An 11,429-nucleotide genomic window follows, 5' to 3' on the forward strand; every position below is an offset into this window, starting at 1 on the left:
CCCCCCCCCCCCCAACCACAGCCTCTCACAGCCTTTCTGGTGAAAGTAACTTTAAAGCTGAACTGGGGAAATGGAAAAATACTCTTACAGAGGGGTTCCCCCTAAAAGGCACGGGTTAAAGTCTTGTTTTTGCCTAGGGTAAAGTATGAAGCACTTTTGAATTGCTCTATGCCTTTCATTGCATTGGTCCCCCAAAGCCTCTTCTCTTCTGTTATCTGGCCAGTGGTCGCAGCTGTGATGTCTTCCCCTATAGCAGTCACACAACTTGGAGCATGGAAAGGAAAAAGAGTGTCGGCTGCCAGGGGAGCGAGGGGAGCCCAACAACTGGAACCCTTGTCAAAAACAGGGGAGCCCAACTACTGGTACCCTAGCCAAAAACAGGGGGAGCCCAACTACTGGTACTCTACTCAACTCTCGGTATTCAAAGCAAACACAAGGGGAGCCAACTACTGGTACCCTTGGCAAAAAACAGGGGGAGCCAACTACTGATACCTAGGCAAGAACGGGGGAAGTCCAACTTCTGGTACCCTAAGCAAGAACAGGGGGACCAAAGCTAAAGGCACCCTGAGCAAAAATGAGAGGAGCCCAACTACTGGTACGTTAGGAAACAAAGGAGGAGTCCAACTACTGGAACCCTAGGACAAAATGAAGGACCCTTAACTAATGGCACCCTAGGCAAAAACAGGAGCCCAACTACTGGTACTCTAGGCAAAAACAGGGGAGACCCACCATTGGTACTATAGGCAGAAACAGGGGAGCCCAACTACCGGTACCGGAGACATTAAACTCTTATATATTTTCAGCTAACCCATTTTAATGTAGTATTATGTTTACTATAAAGAAATTGTTACTGTAACTTTCAGAATTATTGCCTGCTTGCTGTTCCATATTTTCATTTACTGAAATAAATACGAAGGCTCGAGAATACTGTCTGTGTTTCGCAGCGATCCATGTTATCATTTGCTGTGTTAAAGCTTCTTTTTCTAGTATTGCCTCTACAATTGGTTTGGAGCTACCTGTATGTGGAGGCAAAGAGAACCTGTCAGTAACTTTACAATGGGGACACTGGTTCTGCCCATTCTCCCTCATTAAACATCTTTGTTCAGTGATTTTAATATCTGTTTGCATTCAGGATGTGAAGCAGCCTGATGGCGGAAGGTCGTGTTTCCTGATTAAACAGTACGATACGAGTCTATGTAAACTCTACATGGAACATTACAATGGGTCAGCGAGATTCTACTGCGGAGCGCTCACACTAGGGACTAAAGGGCCCCTCAATATAACCTTTTGTGATGCTTTATATAAGACGGTTTATAATAAAGTTGACGGATTAGGAAAACTATTAGGTGTATAAGAACAGAAGATATGTGAGCTCTGGTGCATTATAGGGGAGCAATAACATCCACTGATATCATACAAGAACACTGCTAATACTGCCGGTGAGCTTCCTTTAGCCCTCGTTCACACCTGAATGTTTTGTAGCGCGTTCTACGCTCGACGAACGCTCTACAAAACGCTCAAAAATATAAATCCCATTGTATTCAATGGTCTCGTTCCCACCTTGGCGTATTTCCGCCCGTCCCTAACGCGCTACAAAACGGCCCACGCCTGAAAAGGTACAGGTACTACTTTGGGCCGTTTTGTTGCGCGTTTCCATTGGGATACAGCCAAGTAGCCTTCGGAAACGTGCGACGGTCGCGCAACTTTTTTACCGCGAATCGTGGTAAAAAACGCGCGACAGACGCGCATATGCAATACGCCTAGGTGTGAACGAGACCTTAGCCTAAAATGGCTGACAACACACAGGTGTTTCCTTCATCAGGGCTTAGATGCTGGTAGTAAATTAAGTTTAAAGATAAACTTTCATTCTAAAGTTCCATTTTAACCTACAAATTCAAGAAGTTCCAGGTAAAAAATGTTTTACCAACATTTGTCTTTGAATTCCGAAGTAGTTGCAGACTGAATACTGTAGCAGTGCCGGTTACTGAAATTATTTACTTATCTCTTATTGTTATTGCAAGCCTGATGACAGAATTCAGCATATGTGGAGGGGGCTGGGAGGAAGTTGGTCAGAAAAACTTTAGGGCCAGGAAGCCAGGAAGTGTTAAATGTCATGACTGGGGGTCACGCAATGCAGAAGAACCAGGCTGGGTTAGAAGTGCAGATCGGGTCATGCGCATTAGTCAGAGCCACACACATATACAGTATATTACATATCTATTCTTTATATATATATATTCTTTTTGGTGAAGTACCTGGCCCGGGTCAGGGAAAAACAACTTGCGTTTAATTGCGGTCGCTTCATTGGCTGCAATCTGCATTAAAGGGAGCTCCGGTCAAATATTGAACTTCTACAAGTTATAATACCCATAGACTAGCTTTTACATCTCCTTTTATTCTCTACCTATTCTCTAATTGTCCTCCGAGCACTCTTTCAATTCTATCTATTATATCTAGTATCTATCTATCTATCTATCTATCTATCTATCTATCTATCTATCTATTCTATCTATCTATGTCATCATCATCATCTCTCTCTCTCTCTCTCTCTCTCTCTCTCTCTCTCTCTCTCTCTCTCTCTCTCTCTCTCTCTCTCTCTCTCTCTCTCTCTCTCTCTTTCTCAATCTTTTTCTCTCTGTATCTCTCTATCTATCTATCTATCTATCTATCTATCTATGTATCTATATTATACTGTATATATCATCTCTCTCGCTCTATTATCTATCTATCTATCTATCATCATCTCTCTCTCTCTCTCTCTCTCTCTCTCTCTCTCTCTCTTTCTCTCTCTCTCTATATATCTTTATCTTTCTCTCTCTCTTTCTCTCTCTCTATCTTTGTCTCTCACTCTCTCTCTCTTTCTCTATCTATCTATCTTTCTCTTTCTCTCTCTCTCTCTCTTTCTCTCTCTCTATCTTTGTCTCTCTCTCTCTCTCTCTATCTATCTTTATCTTTGTCGCCACATGGTAGAATTTGCCTCACTTCCTGTCCTGCAGACACCCGGACACTCTGTCACTAGGACAACCTGCCAGGGGATATAGACAGCAATACAGACCTGACAGAGGTTCCAGCCCTTCCTTTCTCTTTTCTAAACTGATGAAAAACAAGTTCTTGTCACCCTCTATCTATGATCTATTCATATTATTGATATATCTCTTCTTTTCCAAAGACAGATATAAATAGACAGACTCACAGACAGATAAATAAGAGCCAAAGGTTATTCAAGTTCTTTAAGACCTAAATACAATACGGCATTCATTTCCTGGAGTGATTACACAACACAGGCCACATATTTTCTCAGTGTAATAAATAAGTGAGCCTCTTCCTCTATTGATGTCATTATATAGGAAGCAGCACAAGCCAGCCATGAAGAGCAGCCACAAGGACTCGTCTTCTCATCTCTGATCCATCATAAGTGGACCCCTTTCTGCAGCGTTGTGCGGGAAGAAAACACTTATACTTTGTATAGATGGAGGTTTGTGCCATAACAGCGCACAGGATAAACACAGCAGACAGGGAAGAGTGTGTCTACTCAGATCTATAGATTGTTGGGTGCAAGACAACCCATTGTAGGGCCTTGAGCCAAACCCAGAGGTTTAGCAGCTAGTCTGATGCGGAAGTGGAAGGATATTAGGGACTCCAAGGGCTCTGACTCTTTCCAGCAAATCAGAAAAATCTTAAAGTTAGAAAAAATAAAAACTTAAAGAATAACTATAAAGAAAGTGGGGGCATGACCGGGATAGGAAGAGAAGAATCTAAATTAGTAAGGAAAACCCCTGCATGGTGGTAATGTAGATTTTTTTATGTTGTCCCATTCATAGGATTATCAAACAGAAATGGACACAATGTGCAGAACTAGAATCAGACTCACATGTTGCAGTAGCTTCTTAGACTGAGTGTCGCTGTGGGCGGAGACAGCTGAAGACAGAGACGAAGGAGGAGATGAAGCAGGAGGGTGATAGAAAGGGATCGGAGAGGAGAAAGGGGATAAATCAGGAGAGAGGAGATTATTCTGTATAGGACAGAGGAGACAGAAGAGAATTATATATAACAATTGTCAACAAAAAAAAAGTAAAGTAGCAGATGACAAGTGCAAGAATACAACAAGAGATGTATGCCCGAGAAAAGCAGAAAGGCTTCTACGGGACCAGTATCTGCTGGCGTGATTAAGTGTAAAATGTGGAGGTCTCATTAACGTTTACTAGGGTGAGCTCAGACTTGGACTGAACCTGGTCCAAACCTGAGTTCCTCTGAACATGTAAGGAGCTCCTGTAAACACAGAAAGAAGCTCCTTCTGCCGCTGCCCAATCAGCTGCGGTCAGTAATTCCCGACCCGCATCTGCACCTAATCAAACGGAATGGGATGCAGTGATGTCATTTTACCTTATATGGCTGCATAAGATCAATGATGTCACTGCATCCCCATTATGTGCAGCTGCAGGGAGGGAAATGCCCTGGTCCGCAGCTGATTGAGTGGGTAGCCCATGGCACTTCCGTGTTCAGAGGAGCTCAGGTTTGGACCGAGAACCTAATGTGTATGTGCGTATATATATATTTACACACATACATACATGCATAGCATACATACATTATATATATATATATATATATTACTTGCAGTTTCTTTTTAAATTTTATGTATAACATGTTTTTGAGCATAGGACTGTGTTACTAAATGACACACTTTTAATAATAATTTTATAATTCAATAATTTTAATAATAATTGTATACACGTTTCCACTTTTATTTATCAGATTTTAGATCTATTTTTTAGCCCTGATGAAGGGGAAGTGTTTTGGCCCCAGAAATATGTTGGCTGTTTTATCTGATTGAATTACAAGCAATGAAAAGCTTCTTGGACACTCTCATTTTTTGGATTTGACACTCCTTTGTATATTTCTATTGGGTTTTTTTTCTCTGTCTGTGTCCCATTATGGAGATCTTCATTCACTTCCTGTCTTGAAGACACAACAGGAAGTGATTATATATCTCAGACTTGTCATTGGAACAGGTGTCCCCACTGGAACATTTCTCCTTACTTATATAACCATTTAAATGTAGGTTTTTCCATGACTTTTTGTCCCAATGACAGTGGTCACCAAGGCGAATAGAGCTGCTGGAGCTCCACAGCAGGACACAGATAGCAAAAGACCTGACAAGGATTCCAACCCTTCCCAGCTCCATACAAAGTAAAAAAAAATTTGTTTTGACATTCGGCATTTAATATTGCACACAGACATGCTGCATTACCTCTGTAGACCGAGCATTGTTGTGGGTAGAGTCAGTGGCAGATGGAGACGGAGGAGTAGAGTGGTCAGGAACTCGGGGTTCATAGAAATTAATTTTAGAGGGGAAATGAGGAAAGCAGGGAGCGGACAGTTTGTCCTGTACAGAGCAGAAGCGAAACAACAAAATGTTAAAACAAAGTATTATAAAGAACGGTGAAGAAGATGTTCACATGTCTCATTCCATCACATATCTCAAAAATAAGGCTATTATTTCTTATTTCAGGGCAGTGGGCGGAGCCATGCAAATCATTTCTTTACACGCCCGCACCCAAGTGCACATCCAGAACCAATGGTGTATAGTGCAAATATAGCCTAATAATAAAGAGCCATTTATTCCAAACTGCATAGACCTGTTTCAGGCTTTTTGGACATCATCAGTGCAGTGTATGGAAACTAAGGCTTCTATGGAGTAGGGCTTGGGACCCAAGAAGATAACATAACCATACACGTTATTGTGAGTAGGGGCTAAAGGAAAAAAAAACTCTCCCATTGAATGAACTGTATAGAAACCATGACTTCAATGGAGTAGGGCTTAGGACCCAATGGGACAGTACATCCAGTGGCATCACAACAGGGGTGCGGCCCGCACCCGGGTGACACCATTGGAGGGGTGACACCAAAATGACTCACAGTCATTTTGGTGTCACCCCCCTCTGAAAAGTCGGGCGCTCGGTCATGGACCGAATGCCCGACAGTATCAGAAGAGAGGTGGGGACCCGGCGGCATACCTTATCCCGCCAGGTGACTGGTACCTCCTCTCTCTGCCGGCGTCCATCACCAAGATGGCTGCCGGCAGGTATCAGAATACTGCCGCGCGTGCGCGATGACGTCATCGCGCACACACGTGACGTCTCGGTGGGGTGACACTCGGTTACCGCTCCGGGTGTCACCCAGCCTCGGGACGCCCCTGAGTACACCCATACAAGTTAGGGTGAGATGGGTCTAAAGGAATAAAAAAGGCTCCCATTGAATGCAGTGTATGGAAACCATGGCTCCTATGGGGTAGGGCTTGGGGCCCAACGAGACAGTATAACCAGACAGAGTATTGTGAGAAGGGACTAAAATACTAAAAAAAAACTCCCATTGAATGCATTATATGGAAACATGGGCTTCTATGGAGTAGAGCTCGGGACACAATGGGACAGTACAACCATACAGGTTATGGTGAGATGGGGTCTAAAGGAATCAAAAAGTAATCTAATTGAATGCAGTGTATGGAAACCATGGCTTCTATGGCATAGGTCTTGGGACCCAACAAGATATTATAACCAGATAGGTTATGGTGAGAAAGGACTAAATTAATTAAAAAACCCTCCAACTAAAGGCAGGGTATGGAAACCACAGCTTCTACAGAGTAGTGCTTGGGACTGGTTATTCTAGCTCGTTGGGTTCCAAGCCCTGCTTCATAGAAGCCATGGTTTCCATTCACTGCATTCATTTGGAGGGCTTTTTAATTTCTTTAGTCCCTTACCACCATCACCTGTATGGTTGTACTGTCTCCTTAGGCCCCAATCCCATAGCCCATACTCCATAGAAGCCATGGTTTCCATACATGGCACTGATGATGGCCAAATTGCCTCTATGCATTTTAGAATATATGGCTCTATAATAATAGGTTATACAGTAGTTGCACTATACACTATTGGTTCTGGAAGTCCATCTGGCTGATGGGGTGTAAATAAATAATTTGCATGGCTCCGCACACAGTCCTTAAAGGAGAACTATGGGGTTAAGGCTTTTCCCCATAGTTTTCCTTAGGGTAACAGGAGGACACAAACTAGCATCCTCCCACCACCCTAAGCTCAGTATACCGCCAGCTACGGCTGGCGGTATACTGAGATGCCACAGCTGAAGCGGATCCCGAAACTGGACCCGCCCAGCTGTGTGAGTGACAGCTGGCTCTGCCTATCTAAAGGCAGAGTCAGCTGTACCCGCCCCCTCCCCCGTCCGTTCTGCCAGTCAGCGCTGGCGGATCGGAGTGGGGAGAGGGGAATCCAGCCCCTCCCCTGTCACGACAGAGAGCCGTGACAGGATCGAGAGGTGAGCGAACGCCGGTATATGTTCGCTCACCTCCCCATCTACTGAGCCGACCTGTGACAGTCTCATTGTCACAGGTCGGCTAGAACTATGAGGTGAGTGAAAAGCACTCCCCCTCATAGTCCTCCTTTAAATGAGAAACAATCCTCTGATTTCTGGGATAGGTGATGGAATGAGATACGGGAATACTTTTTCTTCTAAGAACTTCCTTACTGAGCTACACAAGGAATTGCAAATTATTATTAGTTGAACTAAAGCCAAACAGCTAAATAAAGAATAGAAAGCCAAATATGTGACTGAATGATTCTGTTACTATGTGACCTTTTGTTAATCATGTTATTATCATCTGAGGCTGAGTACAATGTGTCCCACTGAGGGTGGCGTGCTAAACACTCCGGAATATTCACCTGCGGGAAGTCCGAGGGGCCGAACATGGAGGCCAAGTGCGCCGCCTTCTCCCTAATGTTCTTTTTATGGAAATCTCTTATGGATAAAGCTTGAGCCCTTTTCTGCAGGAGGAAGACGAAGACGGAGAGATGGAAAAAGAGAGAAATGAAAACGAGAAAGCTCAGAAAAGACAAACAGAGACACAGAACCGGCGCAAAAGAAAAATGCGGCAATTGCGGGTAGTGATGAGCCAATGAGGAGGAAAAGGTAACTGCTAAATCCTTATATTCACCTCATTATATAGAACTGCCTGATCCGAGGAGAACGGAGCAACTCCGGAACCATTTTGATTCATGGACTGTACAATTCTCCACAGATTTGACAATTCTGGCTGCACAGGTTCAACAAGTTTAAAAAAATTTGCAGTGTGCTGATTGTAAATTGATTAATTCATTGCTACTTGCAATTGGTCAACTTTTGGTAATTCTCCAATACAGATAATGATCAGTTTTTCTTTTGCACCAGTTTTCAGGAAAAGAGTGAAGGTTCAGGACATGCAAAGTGCAGATCGACTCGCAGACCACTGCAGCCTGATTGACTAAAACCATGCCGCCAGTGAGGGTGAGCAGTGATCATTGAGAAAAATAGTGCTTGGTAGCTGGAACGTAGAAATATGAATCCCTGGGATACACTTACTAATCAATTACAGGGACAGTCCACCCACCGGTGATACTTTAATGATATAATATGCACACTCCTACCTTGTGTTAGCACGCCGTTTATACAGACAAAGGTGCAACAACCATTCTCATATATTATACTGTGATTATTGGTTCTGCCACTAGGTGTCAGTGTGCTTGTACAACATAATGTTCCTCAAAGTGGCACTGCAGGTTATAATGTAACTTCGTGTGGTCCTTTTCCTAATAAAACAAGAAGGGCTCATCCATGTGTTCAGCACCATCTTGACTGGTAAAAGGCACAACTGCAACAGATTTCCAACACCTCGCGGTCCATTTATAAACCATTCACAGAGCCGTTCACCCTGCAAATCTCTGTGAACATTTGTTCTGTGCGAATTGAACTCTAACCCTAAGGTCGAATGTAATGTAATACTGCATTATGGCCACTAGATAGAGCGTAGGAACACGGGAGATAAACACTTATTACATGACATTATAACTATGTACCCGGGCACCACATCCCCATCAGACTACTATGTACCCGGGCACCACATCCCCATCAGACTACTATGTACCCGGGCACCACATCCCCATCAGACTACTATGAACCCGGGCACCACATCCCCATCAGATTACTATGTGCCCGGACACCACATCCTCATCAGACTACTATGTACCCGGGCACCACATCCCCATCAGACTACTATGTACCCGGGCACCACATCCCCATCAGACTACTATGTACCCGGGCACCACATCCCCATCAGACTACTATGTACCCGGGCACCACATCCCCATCAGACTACTATGTACTGTATATATATATATATTTCTAGGGTACATTTTTTTTAATGGATAGGGAGCTATTTGGCTTTCATTTAATGTGCAAATATTGCTCAGAAGAGCTCTTCTCCCCACACCAGAAATATATGCAATATCACATTCTCCAATCCGGGAGCTTTTCTGAAACACTCTAAATCCGGGGTAGGCAACCTCGGCACTGCAGCTGTGATGAAGCTACAAATCACATCATGCTTTTGCCGCTGGGAGTCATGCCTTGTGGCTGTCAGTCTCGCAATGCCTCATGGGACTTGTAGTTCCTTAACAGCTGGAGTGCACAGGTTTCCTACCCCTGCACTAAATGTTTAAATTAATATGGTGATCAAATCTTTACTGGTTAGTGGAAAAGCATTGATGGTGCAGGGAAGGGTCACCACATGCTGAAGGATTATTGTTAAAGGGCCAGTAAACCTAATAAACCGGTTACCTTTATGCAAAAGATGGATAATGTTCACAAGCATGTATGTATAATCAAGAATCGGATGAAATTTGAGTGGTGCATGGACAGCTTAAGAGCCTGCTTCAGTCTAAAATGGCGGCCAACCTAAGAATTGGCCACAGTGGTCCTGAATGTCAATGATCTCTTTGTGTGATAACGTTTACATGCATCGCTGTGAATACTATTACTGACTCCTTCTCACAAAGTAACTTATTGTTTTAGGTTTGGTTGAGTATCATGCTAGGGATGTGTCAAGAATAGTACCATTCTGGGTAAAAACAGCAAGTAGAACCCTTAAAGTGGACCTGTCATTGAAATTCACATGAAGGAAGAGGGAGGGCCCATGTTGGCATCACCAAATCGCAATAATAACTTATAGTAAAAAAAAAAAGTGATACCATTGATAAAAAAAAAGTGCAAAGAGTAAACCACATGTCGTCCATTTAGGGGTATGGCTTCAACTAGTTATTTTTACCCACATGCGTACTACTCTTGACCTGGCTCTGTGCGTGGATGGGCCGGCTTTGTCACCTGCTGGGCCTTCTCTTCGATCTGCTGCAGACGTTCTAAGATGCCGGTCAACAGAAGAGCGGAAGGACAGGCGGAGCTGAGAGAGTCCCCCTCTTCTGCTGGGCTGGAGGGGCGCTCGGCCTCTTCCCTCGACTGCCTCCTCATGGGCGGGACTGCCTCTCTGGGGGCGGTCACAGCAGCCCTCACCCTGGTTGCAGGAGCCGCAGCAGGCACGGATGGCAGAGGCAGCGGTCTGACCACGGGTGGAGTCCTAGCTACCGCCTGAAACTGGGAAACACTGCGAATGAAAAGTAGGGTCCTCACTGGAAGCCAAATGCTGTACACTGCATGCAGATCACTAGCTTAAAGGTCACCCTTTGAGAGGAACTTATATATTTATTACAGCGATTCCCTTCCCCCAACTGGCCAAACTCTGTGCCCCCCCATCTAGAAAGTGTCCCCTTCTAAAGGCTGCTGGGTCTACAGTAATATGAAGCCCAATCATTTCTGGATTAAATGCATAAGGGGTATAGAGCCTCAGTCTGTATACCCACTGGGGAGATTTCCCCTCACTTCCTGCCTGGTGACACCCAGTGTGTTAGGGAACGAGAGGGTGTCACCATGACAGGAAGTGAGAGGAGACTCCCCAAAAGGGAAACAGGAATAAAACCTGGTAGAGTTTTGAAATCTTCCCTACTCTATGTAAAGCTGGAGTGAAGCCGTAACGTTATTTTTCATTCAATACAATTTTCTATCAATGTTTCCCCCTGATCATCTCCTACTAAAACGTAACAAACGAGGTTTAAAGAAAAACAACATTTCTAATCGTTTCATCAGAAATAAATTTACAGCAGAAGAACCAATGCTGCATGAAACGTCTATAGCAAACTCTGCCCTCCCACGATCCTCCAGTCCAGCCCACTCGTAAAACCCAAACGCCGGGCGCCATACCTGTCTCGTCGGTGGAGGCTGCGCGGGAGGAGGGGGCGGGTCCGGCGGTTTAGCAAAGCGAGGGTTAACGGGAGGCGGGTCACAAGGGGGAGGCTCTGGCACGGAATTATCAGAGAGGGGTAAAGCCTTCGAAATAAATGCAATGGTGAAAAAAAAAAAAATAGCAGAAGATGGAGAGAAAAGGTTAGCGGAGGTGAGAACAAGAATGAGGCAGGAATGACGGTTAATCTGAATTTATAGACAATTTTTGTAATATTTGTACGAATATTGACTCATTTTCATCCCTCTTGTTA

At 44.2% G+C, this 11,429-nt stretch overlaps 1 protein-coding gene across 3 annotated transcripts in view; it reads right to left on the reverse strand.

Annotated features, from left to right (window-relative positions):
* The window catches only part of MICAL2 (microtubule associated monooxygenase, calponin and LIM domain containing 2), an 82,165-nt gene that overhangs the window by 15,881 nt on the left and 54,855 nt on the right, over positions 1-11,429 (reverse strand). The window contains exons 17-21 of one of the 3 annotated variants that reach the window (XM_018555370.1): positions 11,137-11,262; positions 10,393-10,473; positions 10,207-10,338; positions 7,734-7,835; positions 5,252-5,386 (exon numbers count right to left, since the gene is read on the reverse strand). The exons of the other annotated variants lie outside the window; for them this stretch is intronic. Coding sequence (XP_018410872.1) covers positions 5,252-5,386; positions 7,734-7,835; positions 10,207-10,338; positions 10,393-10,473; positions 11,137-11,262 — 576 coding nt within the window. The remainder of the gene's footprint in view (positions 1-5,251; positions 5,387-7,733; positions 7,836-10,206; positions 10,339-10,392; positions 10,474-11,136; positions 11,263-11,429) is intronic. 3 annotated transcript variants of the gene reach the window in all.

This window comes from Nanorana parkeri, unplaced genomic scaffold (genome assembly GCF_000935625.1).
Source record: "Nanorana parkeri isolate BGI_ZX_2015 unplaced genomic scaffold, ASM93562v1 scaffold10, whole genome shotgun sequence".
Lineage (NCBI taxonomy): Eukaryota > Metazoa > Chordata > Amphibia > Anura > Dicroglossidae > Nanorana > Nanorana parkeri.